Source organism: Chaetodon auriga, chromosome 7, assembly GCF_051107435.1.
Source record: "Chaetodon auriga isolate fChaAug3 chromosome 7, fChaAug3.hap1, whole genome shotgun sequence".
In the NCBI taxonomy this organism is placed as follows: Eukaryota; Metazoa; Chordata; class Actinopteri; order Chaetodontiformes; family Chaetodontidae; genus Chaetodon; species Chaetodon auriga.
Window position 1 is genome coordinate 15684607 of NC_135080.1, and position 26835 is coordinate 15711441.

At 42.0% G+C, this 26835-nt stretch overlaps 1 protein-coding gene across 5 annotated transcripts; it reads left to right on the forward strand.

Moving 5' to 3' along the window:
• The first annotated feature begins 717 nt into the window (after positions 1-717).
• On the forward strand, positions 718-25731 carry trip12 (thyroid hormone receptor interactor 12). 5 transcript variants are annotated; one of them, XM_076734654.1, is made up of 42 exons: positions 718-794; positions 4133-4279; positions 4712-4837; positions 5070-5857; positions 9014-9119; positions 12036-12172; positions 12346-12429; positions 12634-12729; positions 12812-12963; positions 13156-13191; positions 13303-13398; positions 13497-13589; positions 13674-13835; positions 13974-14042; positions 14165-14330; positions 14952-15069; positions 15388-15544; positions 15844-15997; positions 16100-16328; positions 16501-16619; positions 16805-17012; positions 17326-17426; positions 17853-18027; positions 18215-18356; positions 18541-18732; positions 18828-18979; positions 19088-19245; positions 19333-19406; positions 19563-19762; positions 20011-20138; positions 20348-20499; positions 20862-21004; positions 21099-21255; positions 21503-21601; positions 21705-21819; positions 22128-22282; positions 22742-22906; positions 23039-23203; positions 23315-23428; positions 23628-23722; positions 23953-24056; positions 24229-25731. In XM_076734654.1, the coding sequence occupies exons 2-42, from the start codon at positions 4182-4184 to the stop codon at positions 24423-24425; spliced, it is 6177 nt and encodes a 2058-aa protein (XP_076590769.1). In that variant the 5' UTR covers positions 718-794; positions 4133-4181; the 3' UTR covers positions 24426-25731. The 5 variants fall into 5 exon arrangements, with proteins under 5 accessions (XP_076590769.1, XP_076590773.1, XP_076590771.1 ...); XM_076734656.1 differs by lacking the exon at positions 718-794 and adding an exon at positions 838-962; XM_076734655.1 differs by lacking the exon at positions 718-794 and adding an exon at positions 1237-1289.
• Positions 25732-26835: the final 1104 nt, after the last annotated feature.

Sequence of the window (26835 nt, forward strand, 5' to 3'; positions counted from 1 at the left end):
TTCACTGTTTACCTTATCCTCAATTCAACATGTTATGTTATATTTTACAGGATGGGTACAAAAGTCTTTCTTCATCTTGCCAGAAAGTAGCCTACAAGGTATATAAAATTATCCCAGCAACATATTATTTAAAGCTAGCTAGCTAATTTTGTACAAAAAAATTAAGCTAGCATCAGTTACACCAGTGGTTTTAATCAACACTTAGCTTTTTACCAAGTCAGAGACTGCTTTATAGATACAAACATACAAATACTCGGCCTCATTTTTGGTGATATCAAGTTTAAAAAACTCTTATGGAAGAGGTAGACCCTGACCACTTATTTCGATAGATGCTCCCAAGCAAGGATGCCATTTTGGACGCAGAACTGTAACCATGACAACTGAAAACTGAAAACACAATAAAATTAACATGTAATGTTACCTTGGGAGGGGGGGGTCACGACCCAGCGGATTGATACTTCATTTCTACTGAAAGCTAATGTCACCAATGACTTAAATGCTGCAGTGATTATTTTTGAAAATCGACAGTTACAGCTCTACAATTTTGTATGAAGACTGTATAGCTAAAATATATATTTACAAAGCAATAGATCCAGTGCTCGCAGCAGCCTGTAGGCTAAAAACAAGCAGATGCTGAAAGCTAAAATCAGAAGCATGTAGTCCCTGAGCGGATGAATCACGCGGATGTATATTGCAGTTGTAGGCCCCTCAGCTGATGTGAAACTAGCAGGGGTAGAGAGAGAAAAGAGGAGCTGGTGCACTGTCTGTTACAACTACAACACTGGAACAAATAGGTAACAACATTTTACAAAAGGTAGAAATTTTCAGTGACATCTCAGCCAACAGTCTCTTGGACCTTCGAGACTATTTAATGTCGAAATACATCGGAGGAATTATGGTTCAGTGTTGCGAAAATATCTCGAATCCCGCTCCTGCTTTCCTGTTTTTTTTGTGTCTAAAAGGTATCAGAGGCCATTTCTTTTTGCTAGCTAGCGTTAACATGCTAGCTGCTAGCTAGACAACAAGTAAATTTCAACATAACTTGGTGAAATTGTTGCCAAAAGGCTGAGTTCGTGAATTGTTATGAGGCTGTTTATTCGTCTGGTAAATCCCATTACCATCCTGTCGAGCTGGCAAAGCGTTAGCCAGCGACAACAAGGCTAGCTAATATTAATTAGCTAAGGTTAGCCAAGGTTAGCTGGTAATAGCTATAACGCTCTTGTTTGATTTGACAACGCTTAACGTCAGCTACGTGACTGCCCCGCAGCAGCTAATTCGGTATCGATAAGGTCAGCGCTTTATTGTCAACCGTACAGCGATCCGAACAGATACCAACCAGTAACAATAGCTCGTCTAGCGAACAGTCAAGTGTTTATTTTTGTCAGCTCACTGTTGGCGAGTGAACGGTCATTGAAGAAACATTCGCTATCTTATTTGGCTAAGCTAGCATTAGCTTGCTAATAATTAGCCCGATACTTGTCATTCTGGGCAAGATGCTTAGCTAAATAAGATACTTGTAGTTATTTGGTCAATTTTACCGAAGTTTGAATAGGAAGCACTTTGTAAACAAGTTGGTCGTTAGTACAGTGGTCAACGTGTTTCTGCCTGGCTAACATTAGCTAAAACGCTAGCCAGTACTGAAGTGAGAGGCAGACATTGGCCTTAAGTCAGCTTAGAAAACATCAGTGATCCTCATAGCTAACGTTAGTTAGCTATACTTGTGTAAGTTGCTCTACATTCACGTTGACAGTTGCCAAGAGAGTGATACTGGATGTGCCTGGGTACCTGTCGACTTGACAGTTGTGTTTTTTTATTTGATCATCCCATCAAACAGTATAGTAGGTAAGCTAACTTGCGTGTGAGACATGTATGTTTTCTCCTCAAACTTGATCGTCTGCCAGATACAGACCAGTGTGTCATGGCAGTCAGAATACAAAGTTAGCTTACGTTGGTTTACTGGTAGCCTGCTAGCTATAGTACATTAAACCGCTTTCGAAAGACGGTCTTGCCGATGCTGCCATTTTCGATGTGTAGCTAATCTCAGGTGAACGTAATCGTTATTTGCCACTTAAGAGTTCCGTCTTGGCCATTCTGTAAAAGGAAAAAAAAATCGCCATTGTATATCACAACAAGGTACAAACAAGGTAGCTGTACGAATTTGGCAGCACGTTTAGTAATGGAGCTAACACTTTAACTGGTTGACACACCGGTACGCCAACTACGCATTTCCATCGAACCATTGCTACGTTAGCCAACGTAACTTTAACCAGCGAGTCTTTGGTATGTGATTACAAGCCTTTTAGCTTTTTCGCGTCATCATATTCAATATCCAGCGGTTACAAGCTTCGCTTTTGGGATGTGGGAGTTTTTAGTGTGGATACGGATGCGACTAAGCTACTGTCAAAATGTATGGGTCTTGCTAGGATATGAGTGGCTAAACATGCTAGTCGGTGGTGGTAGAGAACTACGTCAGAAATACAGGCCTCTGTAAATCATGGGTATAAAAATTGAACACTGCCGTGCTTGTTTAGTGGTGTAGTAACAGAAACTTAGTACCGACGAGTTTTTCAAGCTGCTGATCATTTGATGTGCTTAACTAATCACATTATACGCGAGTGTGGTGCACCGGTTGTCAGAATGGACGAATAAACAAAGACTAGGATGTACTGTCAGTGCAGGCCTAAAATGGCCCTGTGAGCTTGCCAAGTGTGGCGTATTTTTATGATCAATGATATCATGATTTAAACTCCAACTAAATAGGTTAATCAGTAATCTTTCTTTCCTAGATGAATAAAAGGTATTTAGGTTGTGATTCAATAGTCTTTGTGTATCAGTTGATAAAAATCATCCTGCTGTGATGTGTTTAAAATATATCAATCACTTTTGTTGTCTGTACCCTCATGTCATTGACTCATGAGACTTGTATGTAAATTATACTTCCACTGAAAAGACATTTTCTGTCACATCCTGACTAAAATCATTACTACCCCAACAACAAGCTCTGTTGGTCAGGTATCTGAATGTTATGGGTTGTTGTGGCCATTTTAAAGATCAAAATCAGCAGTAGTTGGTATTCTTTAAAAAAGGTGTGAAACTTTAAAAGGTAATTCTCTTTTTGTGTGGTTTGTTGGACTTGCAGTTTGCCCAGTGGTAGGTTTACTTGAGTCATCTGTGACCTTGCCTGCTATTACTTAGAGGAGTCTTAGGTTGCTAATATTGTTAAATCATATTCTGTTTATCATTATGGTAATTACTATTATTGTTATTATTATAAATCTTATAAGCGCATTAATTATTGCCAGTTGTCTTTCCTGTCAAATGATAAAAAAAACCTACAGATGCCAAAAAATATATATGTAAGGCAGGTATACTTGGGGTTAGTTGAATACTTGGTGCCAGCTTTATCCACAGGTCTTTATTCATGATGCAGGATGACAAAATTATTGGCCTGCTGTATGAGGTGGTTTCTGTTTAAATAAGAGATAGTAAAAAAATATTTAAAAGTTGTTTTTTGCATTGCTCCAAGTGGTTCACGTAAATATACATTTTGTTTTGACTTATTGGGAGACTGCCTGCAGACAGGAGAAAGTGAGAGGGTGCTGAGAACATCAGCTGAGCTGTGTGGATCTTACTGCTTCTTTTTTCCCCAAACAGAAGCAAAAATTTTACTTACTTATAGAATTTCTTTTTTTTTTTCAATGAGGAAATATACTGTAGATACAGTTGATTGAATTGAAAAAAAAAAAGAAACATGACACAAACAGTTTTTAATAGTATCATAGTATCAAATGTGAGTTGTCTGGTTTCTTGTCCATGATCTTCCTGGTCATGATTGTCCATTTTTCCCCCTGAAGAAATAGTAGTGTCAATAATTGGATTGATCAGTTGTTTTTTGGAGGAGTTTGTATCCTGAAATGTATGGACAAACAATAAGACAGGATGCTAATTTCAAATGGGCTAGAGAGGTGAGCTCAAGCTTGATGGTACAAAAGTTCTATCAGCTGTCATCTACAGCACAGACATGGATTTTAAACCAAGGATAACTCAGCAGTTTGAGTAGAACATAAATACAAGGCTCATTGCTGCATTTTGTCAGTATTCTTATGTGGTTTCTTTCTCTCTTTTATTGTAGTGAATGGTAGTGTCTAGAAAGGGTATGTCCCTTCAGGAGAGAGGTGCCAATGTCCAACCGGCCTAATTCCAATCCAGGGGGGTCACTGCGCCGTTCACAGAGGAACACTGCTGCGGCCCAGCCACAAGACCACACAGTCGCAGGAAGGTGAGTCTACCTACACAGTTCATGTCCACTTCTGTTTGAAATTTTAATAACAACTAAGAGCCAGTAATCATGTTGTATGGAAAAATTAGTTGGGGTTTTCTTGAAGGAAGCAACAAATGAGGGGTGTTTGGTAGAGGGATATTTGTACTTAAGTATTGGTGGTCTTACTTGTTGGTAAATTGAAGTCACTGCAGAATGGTTATATTGGCCTCCTTGATCAAAGATGAAGCTTATCTTGTGTTCTTTTATCAGAATCAATGGTGATTAACTCTGTTTTAGCTGTTTTTCTTGCTTCTCCAGAGGTGTTAATGATGACAGGATATGCAGCCGCAGGCAGCCAAAATGATTTGGGGATTGATCAAGTCTCTCTTTTATATGGCTTAATTACAGAAACCCACACTGTCACTTGCTCTTTAATTTCCAACCTTACAGGTTGCAGTCAGAGCAGGTAAAACATAAAGCAAATTCCCCACCTGAAAGTAGAAGACCTAATTCTAAGGCTTCCAAAGCCACAGCCAGCTCAGCCACTGGCCAGTCCAGAGGGCACAGCTCAAGAAGGTACCCCTCCTCTCTACTTGGTGCTTATTTTGTGTGCGTGTGTTTGTGGGTTTGTACTTTATTTAGTAGTGTCAAACTAAGTAAAATTCACAATGAAGAATAACATAGAGTATTGTACACCTTTGGGTTTTGTACTAAATCTGAATGAGTACAATGAATGTGGCATTGTAAATTACTTTTTTTGAGGAGTTTTCTGAGATGGTGTTTTGTTGTCCCTCTTGCTTCCTGGCAGAAGCGGTCTTACTCTGTCCGTGGCTTCATTTGTGTTGCAAGACGAGCCAGAGGCTGCAGGGACATCTGAACAAGAGCGACCAGGCCACCAGTCAAAGAGTGAAGGCACCCGAGGGCTAAAGCGAAGCGAAGCTCCTGACCAAATTAGTACCTTTGGACCGACCCCTGCCAAGAAGCCCAAATCACTCCCACCACCCCGGGACAATACCTCAGAGACCAAGAAAGGCCCAGCTAAGTCCAAGAAGAGATCACTTGCTTCAGAACCACCTGCATCATCAGGTCGAGGCCAAAGCAAGAAGAGCGGGGCCGCTGGGGCCTCACCAATCCAGAAACGGAAGAAAGCGGACTCTCTCCCCGGTCTAAGTAGCACCGCTGGGTCCCTCCCCAATCGTACTGAGGGCAGAACTCCAAAACCCACCAAGCTGGCGTCTAAATCGGCCGCCTCAGCCAAAGCTGGGTGTAGCAACGTGACAGACTCCTCCTCCTCCGCCTCCACTTCTTCCTCTTCCTCCACCACAGGCACCAACAGCGCCACCACGCAGGGCGCCCGAGTTAAACAAGGAAAAGATCAGACCAAGGCACGGCGCTCTCGCTCAGCCTCAAGCCCGTCCCCACGCCGTAGTACCCGTGACAAGGAGCAGGCCAAAACTGCCAGCTCTTCAAAATTTGAGTGGGCAGCACGCTTCAACCCCAAAGTCAATCTGCCAAAACCCAAACTGTCCTTGCCCGGATCCTCCAAAACTGAGACCTCCAAACCTGGGCCATCAGGATTACAAGCTAAACTAGCAAGTGAGTCACATTACCTGTGTATGAATCCTCTCTATTCATTATAGAAACACTGTCTCTTATCCATTGAGGGAGCTGAAACATCCCCCTTTCACAGCTTTTCAGACAATGTTTCAGTACTCTTAAGCAGTTTTTGAGACACTTAAGTGTGTCATACTTGAGTACAAATATCCCTTTTGGTGATAGGAAAGATTGAGTATGGTGAGGGATGCATCTGCAAGGGTTTCCTTTTTTCGGGTTTGTAATTGTATAAAATATTGAGAGATTTAAACAGGTGATGATTGGTTTGTAAACGGTCAGTACAGTATTCTTGTGAGCTTGGATGGAGGTTACCCCTCTGGGATTAAGTATCACAGGACCCTTGATCCAAGCAGCGTCACAGCATCCGTTACAAAACTTCACTCCTAACCTATGGGAATAAATATATTTGGTGTAACTGCTACCCAGTTGAGACACATTGCAGCTCACATACAAATACATGCTTAACTTCTGATGAGATTGAGTACAGTCCATTTACACAGGGATAAAATTTCACAAAAACAGTGTCTGAAATCACTCCCTCCAGGGGTTGGTGATATGGCCAAAAACGACATCATGAAATATGAGGTGTTATATCACGGTGATGGTATATATCACAATAAAGTAATTGCTCACTAAATTCAATTAAGAAGTGGTTTAAAATAACCGTTCTGTACCATACTTCATCACGTGTGATTATTTTCTACTTGTATTTAGAACTTCCATACAGGCAAAAATAACTTCCTTACACGAGACAACACTTGATCTTCAAAACAAAAGACTCAAAACAGCTGTTTGTCATATAAACTTAGGACAGTATCCACACAGTATGGACATTGTCAGAGTTTACCTTTCACACGTAGCACTCTGTTTGGTTTACATTACTTTCTAAGAATCAGATAAGTGTAGAGTTCCCCAGTGGCAATGTTCACATCTATAAAATGTTGCATTGTTTTGTGTGATTGTCACCAGAAAGTCGTATGCTTGCAACGGACACTACCTTTTCATTCCATTGTAGATTTTTTGAGGGTCCTGTAAAATACAGACAAATAAAATGGTGGAGGGTAAACATAACGCACTATACAGTGAATAGGGAACAATATCAAGACATCTGTGTGGCTCATGTGATGTATCATGTATACGTACAGTTGGTGATGCTGACGCGCTGCATACAGTGAAAGTGCATGTCTTGTCTGTACCATATCTAGTTCGCATGTGGTGAGTGCGGACTTCACTGAGCTGTGGACTGACTCAGATTTCAGACTTAGGCAACAGTAGCCTGATACTGGAGATGGCTAAACATAACATAAATACTGTTGGTTGCTCAATTGTCACTGTGGAGCAAATGTGTGACTTCACAGGTATGGCAGAGGCGAAGACTCTTTCGCAAAATACCTTATGGTAGTCTGTATGGTTTTCTTTTACTATTCTTGTGACTTGATTGTTAATTCAAGGACAGTGGTCATGAATACTATAAATGCAGAATGTCTCTTTTGACTCTGTCATAAAGTGTTGAGGCAGCATTTTGATCAACTCAAGATGTATTCTGATGTTTTGGGGTTATTGTAGTAGCAAGGTTGTTGCATTCAGTTTTTAATGTCTGGGTCAATTTGGGCAGCCATTGTTATTGAAGTTTTACACCGATATATTTGACATCTAAAAATTGACAACTAAAAAATCTAAAATTGGTCAGACTCTAATACCAATACCAAAGACACTTTATGAGATGTTAAGAATGAAATAAATGCTGTTTGACTAAATAAGTCAAAAACAAATTGAACACTAGTGCGTTTGATAGATTTAACACAAACTGCTGTGGAAGAACTCTAAATAAGCCTAAATAAAGTACAATAGACAATCAACTGGACCTTGATTTTAAATAAGCCAACATCTGACCAGAGGAAACAAAAGTAACTTTTGGTACCAGATAGTTAGCAAAATGCTACAGCACCATTAGGTAGTAGTTGAGATGTAATGAGGTTATACTCATCTCTAGTGAGATGAGGGGATAGACTGTAGGACAGTCGTCTAGATACAGTAGAAATCAGTTGTGTGATGAAGGGAGTGTAAGTTGTTCAGGTCAGTGTGGGGTCAGGCTGTTCTAGGTAGGTGAAGGGATAGAAACCGAGGTGGGCTCTGTGCCATGGGCCCTAGGCCCAAATGGTGAGACTCCTCCTAAGTTGGCTCTGCTTGTTGGCCCACCAGCTGACCAGGGGTATGTTTGAGGGGAGGGAAGGACTCACGAGCTGCTTCTGTCAGAAGAGCGAGGAACTTCATCTCACTCTCAATATCTTCACCTGTTAGCCTCTGATATCTATTAACAAGCATAGATTTTTCAGCTGTAATGGTAAGTAAGTATATACATTGCTGTTTGCTTTTGTTTCAGCGATTCTGGCTTGTTTCATTGCAAGTTGCCATGTTGAATTGGTAATGTTGAATTAGTTACTGCAGCCTAAATAATAGGAAAATATTTGCGCTTAGTGTTGCTGCGAGTGGCTGTAGATAATTTGAGCTTTATTTGAAAAACTGAAATATGTGTGAGAGATTAATATTTGACCTGATATAATTCAAAAGGTCAAATGAAGTACAAAAAGGAAATCATACTTCACATAACATTAAGTCATTTGGTCTAAACTTTTTGAATGTTTATTTTTGTACTACTGAATTATGAGTCACAGATCTAGCATGAAGGTTGTCCTGTCATAGGGCCATGGTTGAGTTACTATTAATATCCATCTAGTCAGTGGTACAGGGCTCTAAACAGGCAACACTGGAGCCTTTACTGTACCGAAACACAACACTCAGCATCAGTCTTTGCTCTAACAGCAATATTGAGCAAGATTTTTTACAGACTTGTGACCAATAATCATGATATGAAAGGATGGATGTTTTTTATTGTGATACATAAAAGTATACTATTGTGTGTTAACAATTCAACCCAAATATTCTCTGAAACTTGTTGTGGAAGCATATGATAGTGATAAGACAAATGTTTCATATCGTCTGGCCTATAAACCAACACAAATATCACAATGGTTTTGACATACTTTGTATTAAGACTGTATACCAGTCAAAAGAATTTAATATAATTATTGATGCCTAGTCCACAAATGGGTTACGTGTCACTTATTTTCACCTTAGGTTTGAGGAAATCTACTAAGAAGCGCAGCGAGTCTCCTCCAGCAGAGCTCCCCAGCTTTCGGCGGAGCACACGCCAGAAGACCACGGGCTCCTGTGCCAGCACCAGGTGAGAATCACATTGACTACTTGGTGTAGACTGTAGTATAAATAGTCATGCAGTCAGTCAGATCTAACCATCACAGTGCCATAAACTTGCCCTCTTGGTCGGGTGACCGGCAAGACAACACCTATGACCCCGACTAATCACAGCACGTCTTATTTCACAATCATGCACAAGTTCCGTTGTCATCAAGGGTGGGTGAACCAGCTGTCAGTCAAACTGACAGAAGCGTTGTGTGTGATGATCTGATCTTTATTTCCATAGTTATTTATTCTACAAGGAGCAGGCTTGGCTGTGTTGGCTGCATCAAATTGGCTAATTTAACGTTAGATCTGACCTTAGTAATGATGAGCATAGTCGCGTGGTTAGGACTGGCGATAATGGTGTAACAGCACAGCCAGCTACTCTCCTGACCGATGCCATGCCTCTGATATTTCTCGCCAACATTTGTCTTTTTTGATTCGGTCATGCTACTCCCTCAAGGAAACATCAAATAGGCAGAGGTGCTGTTGCCACAGTTAAATAAATTTTTCATATCTCTCATTGTCCTACCTGACAGCAGCAACCTTTGCATCCCTCCTCCAGGAATGAGCACCTGATTGGTAAACGCTCAAGAACATGTAGTGGGAGATGTCATGCTAGGCGTGTCAAGACCAAAAAAAAATTCTCACACGCTAGTCTTTGCATCAGGGTGTTGTGGGGCATCGCAGACACTGTCCGACAGGTCATTTAGCATGTAACACTACACGTCTTGTATAGACACCTGATTGTCCTTCATGATCGGTCACAATGCTGGTAATTGGTCAGCCACAATAAAATTGTCTCATAATCAGGCTAGATTTAAGTAGTCTGATCCAGGCATAGCCAGTTTTTTGTCAGATCCAGATTGCATCCAGATTGATTTCAGAAATTCTAGATGGCAAAAGACAACACGAAATGCAATTTTTTAAAATCGGATCCAAGCCACATTCTGAAATGGTTTGAAATTTGATTTCTACAGACGTGTGTCGGTCTGAATGCTCAAATTGGATTTCAAATTGTCTTTTGCATCACTCACAATGCAACACACACTGATGATGTCAAATCCAGAGTGACAGAAGTGCATCAGAGCAGCTGAGCAGAATCAATACTGCTACAAGCAGAATGGAATGGAGGAAAGTGCAAAGAACAACGGTCTTCTGTACCACGGCTTGACAGTGCGATTGTTTGGAGGGCGAGATGGTGGATCTCCGTTTCTCATGTTTCCACATCAGAAAGCAGTGTTGCCAGCGTATGTAGTTTCTGTTTGAATATACAAAATCTGATCTGATCACTTGTCTTCAAGATCTGATCTGCCTGCAGTCTAAACAAAGCCTAAATATTAGAAACCCCGACTGGTATAATTTGGTATTTAGCAGCTCCAGCAGCTGTTGTATTATATGGCATTAGTTTTAGCTAGGTGTACTAAATGAACTGACAACAGTGTATGTTTTCAAGAGTTTAAACGTCAAAGGTGTAACTTTAATAAAGCACTTTATATATCACATATAGCATTTTATATTGTCATTAGTTCTTTGTCTCTTGTACAGAATATAGTATTGTAATAACAGAGTTATCCATTGACCCTAATGATGGATATCCCTGGGGATGACTCAGTACTTTTCGAGTCTTTTAAATGGTGACTATCTGTTGATCAGATATTTGAAGAAATACCGAGCATTTGATTGTTGAATAGTGATGTTTTCAATTACTGTTACTTGAAATGTTGCTGTTTAACTAAGCCACTCTGATATTACCATGTCAAAATCACATGAATGTTGACAGCTGCGTTTCCACCTAGAGTACGCAGAGTTTTTAGTCAAAGGAACTACTTTTCAAAGAACTGAAAGGTTGTTGTCTGTGTTTCCACCGTGATCTGATGACCCATGAAGATCGAGCGCATTAGGTCACTGACATATGGAAGAGCTACAGCTGTTCATGTTGATGTGTTTAAGCTCAATTAACAAAAAACAAACTGGTTTATGGGTGTAGATTCCGATCCCCAAAGTTCTTTGTGCTTTTGGAAATTACCACCACCAGAGCAAAGACCTTTTGGGGGGTAAAATTATGTCCCAGGAACTTTATTTAGACCCTGGCCCCTGCAGTTCCTTAAAGGTTCCTAGTCCCTGCGCGAAGTTTCTGCAGTGGAAACGCACATTAAACGTGTTAATTTAAGGTGCCCAATGAAGTTTTCCTGTAAACAAACAAAACTTGTGCTAACATCCAGTGTTACTTACCAAAATGCATTGTTTATCTTTGAGCTTTAACAATCATGTGGGGTGTATGTCTTTCCTTGTAAATTATTTACAAAGGTGTTTTTTTCCCCCTTCTCCCCCCTTCTCTCCATAGCACTACTGGAGGTCAATAACTCCACAGGGAACATTTAAGCTTTGTATAGCCAAACTACATCAGCCTTTTGCTTATGATGACGACACAGTGAAAGCTGTGGGACAAAGTGGGCAAAGTTTGCTCTCCATACAAGCAATTTGACCTCAATAACAACAAGTCAGAGCCAGTAAACAAGTTTCGATCGTCACTCACATTTACCTCCCCCTTTGTACTCAAAGATCCTGGTGAGAGAGACTTGGGTTGAACCTGGTCTCATGATCATTATGTGTAAAGAACAACCCTGATTCAACTGTTTAAAACGTAAATGAAAACAATGCAGTCATTTGCAAACTGTGTTGACTGTGGTAAACTAACCCTTGCTTGTAAACGACCAAGAGTTTCATGCCCAACTGTGATACTGTTACTGTCACCTGTTACCAGTGAACCTGTTTACCTGTGCAATGGTGTTTTTGGAACATTGCACAACTTTGTTAAAACAGCAACAAACGGTCCCACGGGAGTCTTGATGCCTCTCATATTACTTATATTGTCAATCTGTTTTTGTTCATATCACAGTCGGCGGGGCTCAGGCCTGGGCAAGCGCGGGGCAGCCGACGCTCGCCGACAGGAGAAAATGGCCGACTCTGACAACAACCAGGATGGGGCCAACTCATCAGCCGCTCGCACTGATGAGGCATCACAAGGGGCTTCTGGTACCTATCGTGCCTTGTTTTGTGTCTTTAAATTTATAGATGATGAAGAATTTTCCTCTAAATCTTTTTTAAGAAATAAACCTCTTCAAGGTTTTAGGCTTGAAAGACTGATTGGTTTCTTCACTGTTTAACTTTCACTATGAATTTTGATTTAATACTGTTTCTGTGTCCAGCTTCAAGCTCAGTTGCTGGAGCAGTGGGTATGACCACCTCTGGAGAGAGTGAGTCTGATGACTCTGAAATGGGGAGGCTTCAAGGTATGTTCTTTCCCTCAGATTCTCAGATTTTCCAATCGGTCTCTGCTAAAATTCACCATTTGTAGACTAGATTTTTAATATTATGGGTCAAAAAAACTAAATGTATGTACGTCCCGTTTTTAATGCTTTAGCATCATTAACAGTTCTTTCACTTTTACGTTTTGGGTAGTTGCTCTCTAAACCTTTCTGTTTTGATCCCTATAGCACTACTGGAGGCCAGGGGTCTTCCCCCACATCTTTTTGGGCCCCTGGGACCTCGCATGTCACAGCTGTTTCACAGGACCATTGGCAGTGGAGCCAGTGAGTACAACCGTCTTAACCTTACATCGGTGTTATCATCTTTGCGTTAAGTGAGCGGTAAATAACTGAAAACATTTCTCAGGCTCCAAGGCTCAGCAGCTACTACAGGGCCTGCAGGCCACCGGTGATGAGTCTCAGCAGCTCCAAGCTGCTATTGAGATGTGCCAGCTGCTGGTGATGGGCAATGAGGAGACACTCGGCGGATTCCCTGTTAAGAGTGTGGTGCCTGCTTTGGTTAGTCTTGTTTTGTTTGGCCATTAAACCTCTCCATGTACTTAGCTGTCCTGTATGTTTTGCAGCTGTACCTCACTGCACATTCAACTGCGCTGTCTAATATGAAAGTCTTACAGATGAAACATTGCCTGTGTGACATTTGAGTTACTACTACTCTTACTCCATATTAATTCTCTCACCTTCCTTTCACAGATTACACTGTTACAAATGGAGCATAACTTTGATATTGTGAGTACGATGAACTTTTGTTGCTGGAAATGCAGTTGTCTTTCGTCTGATTCGTTCATTTTTGTAATGCCACTGCTAATTCTGCATGCCTTTTGATCTTTGCACACACAGATGAATCATGCCTCCCGTGCACTCACGTATATGATGGAGGCACTCCCTCGATCCTCTGCTGTGGTGGTCGATGCTATTCCTGTCTTCCTGGAGAAGGTAAGACACTGCTCTCTCTACATGTCCCTAGTCACTTGTTAGTTTGCAATGGTGACCTTTTGATGTGCTAATGCCTTTTTCCACATTTTTGTGTGCAGCTTCAGGTGATCCAGTTCATTGACGTAGCAGAGCAGGCCCTGACAGCTCTGGAGATGTTGTCAAGGCGACACAGCAAAGCCATTTTGCAGGCTGTAAGTCTTTTTGTCTTGCTCTTAAATCATCTTGTCTCTGGTAGCTATAATTATACAGCACAATAATATTATCATCCTTCACAGGGTGGGCTTGCTGACTGCCTCCTCTACCTGGAGTTCTTTAGCATCAATGCTCAGAGGAATGCTTTAGCCATTGCAGCTAACTGCTGCCAGAGCATCACTCCAGATGAGTTCCACTTTGTGGCTGATTCTCTGCCATTGTTGACTCAGAGACTCACACACCAGGTATGTTTTTCCCATGTCAGACAACAGTGAACTATCCGTATCATAGTCAGACATTTGTGCTTTAAATAGAAATTATTTCAGTCATGTCTTTCAGTGTGGCATTTTAGAAATGATAATATTCATTTAACTCTCTTTCAGGATAAAAAATCCGTCGAAAGCACTTGTCTCTGTTTCGCCAGACTGGTGGACAACTTTCAACATGAAGAGGTTCGTACCTCAAATACTTCTTAAGACTTCACACCATGTTTGCTGTTTCTGTGTTTGCCCTTTCTCTGTTATTTCCATTTACCATCCAAGTCCCCAGCTAATGTACATGTGTCTGTCAACAGAACCTGCTGCAGGAGGTTGCATCACGGGACCTGTTGACCAACATTCAGCAGCTGCTCGTAGTGACCCCTCCTGTGCTCAGCTCGGGGATGTTTATCATGGTTGTGCGCATGTTTTCCCTTATGTGCTCTAACTGCCCCTGCCTGGCGGTCCAGCTTATGAAACAGAGTGAGTAACCTCACACGCACCCTTGCCAGTCGCTTATTACTTGCACCCTCTGTCATTACTGCTATGCGAATGTATATACAGTCCTACTGCATGTACTCACTACACAGGGTGTTGTTCTACTGACTAAATGTAATAGTTACTAGAAGATGCAGCTTGATATATTTCTGATTGAGTTTTTTATATTCTTCAAAATACTAAAATATACAGAGGATACAATTTTTATTCCTTGTCTCAAATTTTGAGTTCAAGTATTTGTCTCTATGTTTTTTGCTACACAGATAGATTCAGGTATCAGGTGTCATACAAAATGTAGTTTGTAGCTGTAGCTGTCTAATAGCAGGCATCAGGTCTGTGTATATGTGTTTTTAGGTGCACACATGCTATAGCTTAGATATGCTATAGCTCACCGCACATTTTCAGCTTTGCCAGACATATCTTAGTTTATCATATCAAGTTTCACCATCTACACTGAATTCTATGTCAATCTGCATCAACTTTCATTTCACTGACTGTCTCAAAAATGTTCTTTCAGACTTCAAACAGTAGTGTGGAATTATTGTGTGCTGAAGATGTATCAGGGCAACTAACAAGCAAATTGTCTTTGTTATATTTTCTAAACAGATATAGCAGAAACTCTCCGTTTCCTCTTGTGTGGTGCATCAAATGGCAGCTGCCAGGAGCAGATTGAACTGGTACCTCGGAGCCCCCAGGAGCTCTATGAACTGACCTCCCTCATATGGTAACATCCGTTTTTCTGCTTTCTGTTCAGGATCGTATGGGTTAAGATTACACTGGGCAGTATGACAAAAAACAAAATTGGCATTTTGGGGTGCTAATCTTGTAAATTACGCAGCCATGGGCATACAACAGTGCCACAAATGCTACTCCTGCCTCTCACAGACCTTGAACCACTGATACAATTGTTTTGCCAATGATAGCTGCTATTGGACTGAAACTGTTTACAGAAAAATCTTACCAGTTTCTCTGGACGGCAGTTCAACGATTTCAGAGTAAACAGAATTTTGTAGTTTCCTAAAAAACACTCTTCCTCTTGCAGTGAGCTGATGCCCTGCCTGCCTAGAGAGGGCATCTTTGCAGTTGATGTAATGCTGAAGAAGGGCAGTGCCCAGACGACAGAGGGAGCAATCTGGCAGTGGAGGGACGACCGGGGACTGTGGCATCCTTATAACCGCATTGATAGCCGCATCATTGAGGTATAAATGCATCTGAGAAGTTTCACCTGCATTCTGTGTCTTTGAAACTTATGTGTTTGATATGTTGTATCACAGTACAGAATTTGTTGTAGCCAGTCATTCTGGACTGCTGCTACATTAGAAGATAACCATTTGAAGTATGAATAATGCATTGAATCTCTTAAAATGTTGCATTGCATTACTTGACAAGATCACATGTATCAGCATCTCCTAGTGTATTTACACACAAAATTTCGTGGGGCGTATCCATATGTGATACTGATATTGGGGCCGTATTTGATGATTATCTTGCCCTGCAGACGGCTCACCAGAACGGGGAGGATGAGATCAGCTTGTCAACCCTGGGCCGTGTGTACACAATTGACTTCAACTCTATGCAGCAGATCAACGAAGACACAGGAACAGCACGCGGTATCCAGAGGAAGCCAAATCCTCTTGCCAACCCCAATACAGGTAAAACACATCTCAGTGACACTGAGACACTGTGTTGTATTTTATATTGAAATAAAAGAGGAAGCCATCGCACTGTTGTTGAGTAAATGAACCTGTCTCCAGGGAGTCACCAGGAGGTTCGTCGAGAAGACGCGCGAGCCCAGTTGATGAAGGAGGACCCTGAGCTGGCAAAGTGCTTTATCAAAACTCTGTTTGGGGTCTTGTATGAGGTATACAGCTCATCAGCTGGCCCTGCCGTCAGACACAAGTGCCTTAGAGCCATCCTCAGGATCATCTACTTTGCTGATGCAGAGCTGCTGAAGGATGTGCTGAGGAACCATGCTGTGTCCAGGTAACACTGACGTCAAATAGGTTCTGAAGGTTGTCTTAAAGGAGGTTAATAGCTTCTTTGTAATAATAATTAAAAAAAAAAACTTAAATGTCAAAGACTCCAGAGAATTGCTAGTGAAACGCTTGAGTTTAATGTAAATTGACTTTCAACATTTATTTGTTTATTTCTACAGTCACATTGCCTCCATGCTATCCAGCCAGGACCTGAAGATTGTAGTAGGTTCTCTGCAGATGGCTGAGATCCTCATGCAGAAGCTGCCCGATGTCTTCAGTGTCTACTTCAGAAGAGAAGGTAGCATATAACCCTATTTTGACAGTACAATGTGTTGCTGCCAAAGTTTTCCTTTACATTGATCCAGAGCCCTCAGCCACATCCGAGTGACTCTTTACTGACTGCCAAGAAGTTGCAGAATGTTGCTGCTAGTTTTTAAGGCTTAAGACGGATTGTAATGCCAGTCTTTCTCCTTTCCCTTCCAGGCGTGATGCACCAGGTGAAGAACCTGTCAGAGTCTGAGAGCTTTCTAGTTACTAGTCCCCCGAAGGCTTGCCCGAGTGGCACTGCCAGCTTGTGCACTACCACCATCAGCACTGCATCCACCACATCTGCTAATAATGCAACTCCTGATCTGGGCTCACCCAGCTTCCAACACAGCATGGACGACTCACTGGACCTCAGCCCACAGGGGTGAGTATGTGGCCATATGTGGCTTTGGTTTGGCTGTTAAATTGTTTTAAAAATAAATTTCTTGCACAAGCCCAAATTCAGTGTCGCACTGGAAACTTCAGCCCATAAATGCAAATTGCACCTTGAAGCACCTTAAAACAGCTGGAGCTGATCTTGTTGCCTGCCAACTAAACTCTACAAATTCAATTTGAAACTGAAAATCAAAGCCTTAGAGCGGATTTGTGTGTTTATTCAGTAACTCATGTATGTTTCTGCTCATCAGTGTATTTCAGTGTATGTATGTTTAGTTTTTGCTCATTTTCTCCTCACTAAGGCGATTAAGCGATGTCCTAAAGAGGAAACGGCTACCTAAAAGAGGGCCCAGAAGGCCCAAATACTCTCCCCCAAGAGATGATGATAAAGTAGACAATCAGGGTAAGTTGAAGTGTCAATATGTGTGATGGTTAAAGAGCCCCAGTTGACACATTGACACATGAATATGCCACTATAGGACCACCTGAAATCCAAAACAAAGGAGTGACATCAGAAAAGTATTGCTCTCACTGTTTTCTGTATTTTGTATCACTGAGCGATTGTGTAGATATCTGTTGTCTTATTGTTACAAGCAGCTAACTCTTGCATGAAGAATGAGCGATGAACCTTTCAATTTTATAACCACAGGATTGACAGTAATTTGGTAACTTTTGGCAGATTGAATTGTTCTGCAGGTTTAATACATTCATTCAATAATTTCTATACGCACACACAAATGGTCATTGAAGTGAAATGGTATTTTGTCGTCTTTGGTATATTCTTAGTCCACAGGTCGCTTTCCTAATCTCCTTTTTGGGTTCTTTATAGCCAAGAGCCCTACCAGTACTCAGTCACCCAAATCGTCCTTCCTGGCCAGTCTTAATCCCAGGAGCTGGGGCAAGCTGGGTGCCCAGACCAACAATGCCAACTCAGAGCCCTCACGCACAGCGGGGGTGAGTGGCCTGGCACGGGCACCTCCGAAGGACTCAATTTCAAATAACAGGTACGATGATGACAGTTAAGAAAGAAAGTTTCCCTATTTTCCTCTCTTGTACTATCCAGATCATCCTCTTTCTTGTGATTGACTTCAAGTATTAATGCAGAATGGCCGGTCATTAGCTGCTTGGGTTAGTGGTGTGTGCTGCTGTTGATAATCAGTGATTTATTTATTTTTTTTAATTCTTTTGTAGAGACAAAATAAAGGCATGGATCAAAGAACAGGCAAGTAAGTTTGTGGAGCGATACTTCAACTCCGAAAATGTGGATGGCAGCAACCCTGCATTGAATGTACTCCAGAGACTTTGCACAGCCACGGAGCAGCTCAACCTGCAGGTAATACATACACTCCCTTATTTACGAGGTTCTTCTTAAAGGTGATAAAGCTGGTGACTTACTAACCTTCATCAGCTCCTGTTAATGCAAGATGTACACATAGTGAAACAGCTAAAATTGACTGTATGAAGTGATGTTTCATGCCAGCACTGAGACATTTGAGTTATGATCTCCACGTTTCCAGGTGGACGGTGGTTTGGAGTGCCTGGTGGAGATCTCCAGTATCGTATCAGAATCCGACGTGTCGTCTTTCGAGATCCAGCACAGTGGGCTGGTGAAGCAGCTCCTGGTCTATCTGACCTCCAACACCGACAGGGACTTGCTCAGCCGCGATGTGCGGCTCAAGAGGTTCCTCAATGTGTTCGCTGGCTGTCCGGTGAGAGACTAATCATGTTATGTTGTCAAACAATTTTAGGACTTTGACGAATTCAATTTAAATCTGGTTTTCTTCTCCTCTCATTTGGTTTGCAGGTTCCAGGAATGGAACCTGTTGGTCGTTTGGACCCATCAGAAAATGGGCCATACCTGGCACTTGTACACAAAATGAACAGCTGCCTGAGCCAAATGGAGCAGTTCCCAGTCAAAGTGCATGATTTCCCCAGTGGCAACGGCAATGGCAGCAGGTCTGTGGGTTTATTATTTATGTTTTAATCAAAATGACTTTATATTAAAACACGGTTACACTGTTTGGTTTACATTTTCAAAAATGGATTTTTAATTTGTCGCTTCAGGGGTTCTCAGGCACTGAAGTTCTTTAACACACATCAGCTCAAGTGTCACCTGCAGAGACATCCAGATTGCACTAATGTTAAACAGTGGAAAGGCGGTCCTGTGAAGATAGACCCCCTGGCCCTGGTGCAAGCCATTGAGCGATATCTTGTTGTCAGAGGTGAGTGACTTCCGTTAGATTTGGAGAGGGTTATTTAGTGTTTTTTTTTTTTAGCGAGGTTAATAACTCACAATCTTGTCTGTACAGGGTACGGCCGAATCCGAGAAGAGGATGAAGACAGTGATGACGACGGTTCAGATGATGAAATCGATGAATCACTCGTATGTGATGCTGTTCATTCCAAATGAGGCTCATCTTTTAATCTGTACACACTTAATCCTGTGTTGATGGGTGTTTATAGCTGAGTCCTGCCATCACTTCAGCAGTATGGATGAAATGTATGTGTAATACCAGTATGTCATTTATTTGTTACATAGGCAGCACAGTTCCTGAATTCTGGCAGTGTACGTCACAGACTACAGTTCTACATTGGTGACCACCTGCTACCATACAACATGACAGTATACCAGGCCGTGAGGCAGTACAGTCTTCAAGCAGAGGAAGAAAGGGAGTCAACGGATGATGAGGCAAACCCATTGGGGCGAGCTGGAATCTGGACCAAAACGCACACAATATGGTAAAAATGTTTTTTGTTTTTTGTTTTTTTTTTAATAAAACATCTGAACTGGTTCTTTATGGAAGCAGAAAGTTGTTTTCTTCCTCACCTTCCTTACAGAAGAGGTCCTGCAAGTCATTTCTGTGTTATTTGTGTTGGTGCTATTATAAATTTGAAGAGGTGAAAGGAGGCAGTTTCTGGTGTAACAGCAGATGTACATACCCACCAAGGCATGCACAGACAAACTGTTGAGTCTTGCTTCCTGACAGGTATAAGCCTGTGAGAGAAGACGAGGACGGCAGCAAAGACGCTGTGGGTGGAAAGAGGGGCCGAGCCCAGACTGCTCCCACCAAAACCTCACCTCGCAACGCCAAGAAGCAAGATGAGCTGTGGCATGGTGAGAAGCTTAAGTCTCAAAGTGAAGGGTTTCTCAAACTAGGTTCAGTCTCGCCAGCTAGCTCTGAAACATTACGGCTCGTGGTCCAGTGCAGATGTACATGTGTACGTAGATCAGTGTTAAGATCGCACAGCTTCTCATTGCCGTTTCGTACAAGTCTGAATATGTACAGTCAACCTTGTGACCACTTTTAATTCCATCACTTGCAGATGGTGTGTGTCCCAGTGTCATCAATCCTTTAGAGACATACCTCACTTCGGAGCCACCAGAGACCATAACCTTTGATGACCCCTCTTTAGAGGTCAACCTGCTGCTGAGGGTCCTGCACTCCATCAGTCGATACTGGTTCTACTTGTATGATGTAAGTGTCTCTTCTAAAGCATTACAAGAGGAAGGCAGCTCCTTGTTTTTGTCCAAGTCCTTTGTTATCTCACGAGTGAGAATTAATAATGAAGTATCGTGAAAATTGGACCAGGCTCCTGAGTTACTTGAATAATTAACATGATTTAACGCTTACATCAGTTTCTAAAGCTGTGAGAAGTTAGCTATAGTCGTTGAATTATACACTGTTCAGATGCATTTTGATATTGCTTCAGTAACCAAATGAAAAATGTTGGCTTGATTCATGGATTTCTCTAAATGTATTTTCTCAGGCCTACATGCAGTCAGTATTGTTGATAGGTATGTGACATAAAATCTAACAATTGTTTGGTCGTTTTGCAGAATGCTGTGTGTAAGGAGATCATCCCCACCAGTGAGTTCATAAACAGTAAGCTGACAGCCAAAGCTAACCGTCAGCTACAAGACCCCCTGGTCATCATGACGGGAAACATCCCTACTTGGCTCATTGAGCTTGGAAAGACCTGGTAAATGTTTCACACTTTTCACCCAAAGCAGGTGTTGATGTGTTTGGCTGATATGATTTGGTTCTCACTTACATTATTCTCTCTCTCTCTACAGCCCGTTCTTCTTTCCCTTTGACACCCGGCAGATGTTGTTCTATGTAACTGCCTTTGATCGAGACAGAGCCATGCAACGCCTACTAGACACAAACCCTGAGATCAACCAATCAGATTCTCAGGACAGCAGAGTTGCACCACGTCTTGACAGAAAGAAGGTACAATATATTGAAGTATTAATCCCATGAATCGTTTCATGTGATGCAATCCACCAATCACAGACAGCGGTCATCAGTGTCTATTGTATCTGAATGGAATTTGACTTGTGTTCTGACTTTCATCAGTTTTGCGTTTAGAAGTATTTTGTTTCTGAATTGTTTTCTACTACTCAAAGATATCTATCAGTTTTTTTTTTCTGACCTGACTTGAACCTCGTTTCTTCCCTCTCTTGTCTTGTGTTTTCAGAGGACGATAAACCGTGATGAGCTGCTAAAACAGGCCGAGTCTGTGATGCAGGACCTCGGCAGCTCAAGGGCAATGTTGGAGATTCAGTATGAGAATGAGGTACCTGTAGTATCTGTTGTGTTAATACTGAATCTTCACTTGCAAGTAAAATGTTTTTCATTCATTTTTTGGACAAACGAATCTCATCCTTATCTTCTGTCAGGTTGGCACGGGGCTTGGCCCCACCCTGGAGTTCTACGCTCTGGTGTCTCAGGAGCTCCAGCGGGCCGATCTCGGCCTGTGGAGGGGTGAAGAGGTCACGCTGGCCAATCCTAAAGGTACCATGTTTAGATCTCCAACTGTAAACCCTCAGACACATGCAGGATATGGTGAAACGCATGTCATGTTGTGATCGTGTGGGACACATTGTACATGTTTGAGGATGTTGTGTGCTTATTTGTCAGACATTCATAAAATTACAGGCAAAAATGCATTTTAGGGATGTCGTAACTGATGAGCCCATGATTACCATGCTCTGTCTTAATACAGCTGAAGTGAATATAGATATAAGTGCTTGTGCAGTGGTATATGAAGCACTGTTTTCTGACATACTCTGACCGTACTATATGTGGCTTTGCCCCAACAGGAAGCCAAGAAGGAACTAAGTACATGTTCAGCACCAGAGGACTGTTTGCTGTTCCCTTCGGCAGGACGACCAAACCAGCACACATAGCCAAAATCAAAATGAAGTTCCGTTTCTTAGGAAAGCTAATGGCCAAAGCCATTATGGACTTCAGACTGGTAACATCTGTTTTCTGTTCTTTGTTAATAGTCATATTTTCAACTGGGCATAGGCATTTAGGACTTCTTCTTCTGCCAGTGATGAAATAGAATATATAAAATCATACATAATGCTGTGGTAAGAGCTTCTCTGAGTGAGACATGTGGTGGGATTAGGCATCTTAAGAGCACTTATTTTGCAGAAAACCCGAAGTATATCATACAAGTAGTAGTTGTAAATAGTATACCACGGTGCATGTCTGCCAAGAACATTTACATATGGCATCCACAGATTTTTTTTTAATGCTGAAACTTTTATCACAGTAAAGGCAGTATAGCAAAATCCATGTCATGGCAGAACATGACACTAGTGACAAAACCAGTATACCGCCCACCCTATGTATAATCATACCTTTTTTATGTATGTGTGTTGTCCAATGTGTTTTTATTTGAACTCTTCCCTCCTGGTCCTTTCCTCAGCTGGACCTTCCCCTGGGACTGCCATTTTATAAGTGGATGCTACGGCATGAGATGTCCATAAGCTCCCACGACCTGGTGAACATTGATCCCAGTGTAGCCAAGTCCATCCAGCACTTGGAGGATATTATCCGCCAGAAGAAGAGGCTGGAGCAGGACCGATCACAGGTAAAGCGCCGCACAGAGGACTGCTGTGGTCTCCTAGCGGTGTCCCAGGTTTTATGAAAGCATCTATTTACTTCACTGTTCCTCCATCTGGCTCTCTGTTAACCTGTGTTTGTCTGTGTTCATGTGCAACAGACAAGGGAGACCCTTCAGCAGGCACTGGAGAGCCTGAACATGAACGGCTGCTCAGTGGAGGACCTGGGCTTGGACTTCACCCTTCCAGGATTCCCGAACATTGAGCTGAAAAAGGGCGGCAAAGACGTCCCAGTCACAATCTACAACCTGGAGGAGTACCTCAGAGTATGCCATACAGTTTTTCTTGCAGCTCTGACTCTGTTTCGTTCTTAATGATAATGTTCCTCTGAAGGTTAATCTGAATCTTTCTTCTTTGCAACTTTTCTCCCCCTCCAGTTGGTGGTGTACTGGACTCTAAATGAAGGAGTGTCCAGACAGTTCGAGTCATTCAGGGAAGGGTTTGAGTCAGTCTTCCCCTTGCATCACCTGCAGTATTTCTATCCAGAGGAGGTAAGCACATTTTCACTCTTCTCAGTCAGTCGTGGCAATCAACAGTATGATGCAGTCAATAAAAACATTTCCATGAAATAGACTGATCGGCAGAGGCGGTAACTGCAGTTGTCGACGTGTCTCTGTATTAATTTAATCTGTATTACTAGTGTCCCTTCTTTCTCTTTAATTGTTCATTGTCCCTCTTCTCCTGGTGCAGCTTGACCAGTTGCTGTGTGGCAGTAAATCAGAGACGTGGGACGTCAAGACACTGATGGAGTGCTGTCGACCGGACCACGGCTACACGCATGACAGGTGAAGACCCTCAAACCTATGACACTTCTGAGAAACTGGACAAGAAAGATCTTCCAAAGTCACATAAGTGTCAGAGCTTCAGAGAGTTTACGTGTCATCCAACCATCAAAAACTAGATTTTATTTAGTGTAGTGCTCCATAAATTATGGGTCCAGGCTACTTTTTTGTAAACCATAAATTGCACACTGTCGGTATAATTTCATTTGTGCATTTCTTCCGTGTTTTTGCAGTCGTGCCGTACGGTTCCTGTTTGAGGTGCTGAGCAGCTTCGACGCAGAGCAGCAGAGACTTTTCCTGCAGTTTGTCACAGGGAGCCCCAGACTGCCTGTCGGAGGTGAGTTCCCTGACACAAACAAACACAAACTCAGCAAATGCTTCAATGCAAGTAACCGTGTCTTAACATATTAGCATTAGCCAAAATGATCTGTTGTTTGAGCTGAAGTCAACGTGTAGCCATGTCTCCGCTCTGTCCGTGCCTGACGCCTGCTGTCCCTCTTGTGTCTCAGGTTTCCGGAGCCTGAATCCCCCTCTGACGATCGTGAGGAAGACGTTCGAGTCGACAGAGAACCCGGACGACTTCCTCCCCTCAGTCATGACCTGTGTCAACTACCTGAAGCTGCCTGACTACTCCAGCATAGAGACCATGCGAGAGAAACTGTTGATTGCGGCTCGCGAGGGCCAGCAGTCTTTCCACCTTTCCTGATCTCTCCACATCTCACATTCAGATGCCTTCTACAGCGACTGATAAAATCACGACTTCCTCCTTAGTTTTTTTGTAATCACGTACATTAAGGCTACGTGTACAGCCTTCCTGTTAGAGAAAGCAGCTTGCAGAAAAATTAAGACTTTAAATATATATTTGCTGCCCCTGTCTCTCAAAAAAATCTAAAAAATAAAAAAATGGAAAGGTGTTCCATGACTCACAGAACTTAAAATATAAAAAAAGAGAGAGTCAAACTTATATAAGTAGTTGAGTAATGTTAAAAAAAAGATGAAAACATCTGGGTGACATTTTAAATTGCATCGCTATGTGATATTTAAAAAAGGGATGTCTCCTCTCCGGAGTGGTGGACAAACGTCACTGGGTGTCGGGGAGGAAGGGGAGGGGGGGGTGGGGTGGGGGTGGGGGTCCATCAAGCAAGCTAGGTTTACTTTAGCTCCAAAGATCATTTGTACAGACAAATTTGCAGACTTTGCTCATTCTACACATTTGATAGAATAGCTCTTTGTTCTCATGTCTCTTCCCCTCAGTTTGTCTGTTCGCATTTTGTTCTGTATTATATTGGCCCCAGTTTGTGTGTTGCGTTTTGGTTCGGCTTTCCCCCCCTCCGTGTGTCTTTGCTTCAAGTTGTGGAAATGAGAGTTGCAGTTGGTTGAATGCGGGTAGTGATGAGCGCATATTATCTTTTTTTTTTTTTTTTTTTTTTTTTTTTTCTTTTCTCCTTCTACCCAAGTTGAGATTGTTTTCTGGCCTCCTTTATTAGAGAGCTTCAGCTCAAATGAAGAGTTGTAACCAACGTGTTGATCAAATTTGTTTTGCTCTTATTTTGATAGAGTTAGTGTCTTTCTGTTGGGCCCTACCTGATGTGTAGGGTTATCTTGGTAGACCAAGCTCTGAGCAACCCTCAACACAAAATGTAGCTGGGCACAAAATTTTGGCTGGTCGCATTTTATTGTTTCATGGCCAGATAGCATTTCAAGTTCATTTAAGAAATAAAGTTTATATGCAGTTTCACACCCTGTTTGAGGTGGGAATGTCTGCTTTACCTTTTTTTTAATTTTCTATATTGTCTTTATTTCTTGCTGTAGTTGATTATTATTTTTTTTTTCTTTGCACTGCTGGCTTGGAACAAACTGTGGTGTGCACCTGCAGTCTGTGGCCAGGGGAGGGCGCCACTGTATGTTCTCCTGGCCCAATCGTTCATGTGCTGGTTTCTAAGATCTGCAATAATTTACTGCATCAGGTTCATGTTTTTACCTGAACATAAATAAAGTAACTGTTTGACTCATCTTTGTTAGTTTTATTTATCCATCCTCCCATTGCTTTGCCATGTTGCTCCAGTGAATCCTTCACAGCGGGTTCATCATTTTGGGACAAATCTTTGCGCACTCTGGTCCTCCGTGAGGCATGTTTAGATGAGCTGCCATGGAGACAGCGGGAAAGGTGATGTGACACCTGAATGTTGTTCTTTAGATCTCAGCAGGGTGTGACGACACTCTCAGCCTCTTAAGCTCTTATCAAACTCTTACTAATGAGAGGAAGGCTTAGCCGTGGATTTAACAGTAATGAGATGCTTGTAGGTGTTGAAATGACTATCACCACACAGTGACTGACCCATTTTCTGTGGAACGATGTTAACTTCACTGAAACTCTGATTCTGCTCCTTTTCATTGTACACAACCAAAATCATTTTCAGCCTCTCCTACAGAGTCTCATTGGTCTACATGCTGCGTGTCGCTCATTAGCACAACCAGCAACAGGCTTGCGGTTTGCTGTCTGGTACCTGTGTCCACTGAGCTGACTGCAGTGGTGTGAGGTGACAGATTCACTGCACCGCGGGAGGATTCATTATGGAAATACGTTGAGGCCTGAGTGTAAGGCCGACGTCTCATTAAAAAGCAGCAGACTTTTGGATTGAAACAAACTACTGAAACTAAAAGTCAGGTTGGAAAGATCACACTAAACCTTGAGGTTCTGACAGAAGATGAGGTCAAGGACGGCTAAAACCTCTTCACATTGGAAAGAAGGTATTTCGTGTCCTGTCACTGTTGACATTTTTGCTCAGTCTTAGTTCTTCATACAGTTGGGGCTGAAAATGTTGGCATCCTTGCACATTTAGCTCTTTATTTTGCTGCTAACAGTATGCAAACATGCTTTTGATTTAGCTTGTATCATTTTTTCCTCATTGCTTGTCATTTGGTGAATCTTATCACAGAGCTCAAACCTTACAGTGCCCAAACTTCTGTATGGTGCTCATTTTTCCCCTTCTAAAACCATACAAATGAAATTTAATACACTAACCTTGCTTAAAATGTTCAAAAGAATGTTTCGTCTTTTTGCCTTTTGGAGATCTTAAAGTCTTAAAACAATATTCATATGCACATTGACACAG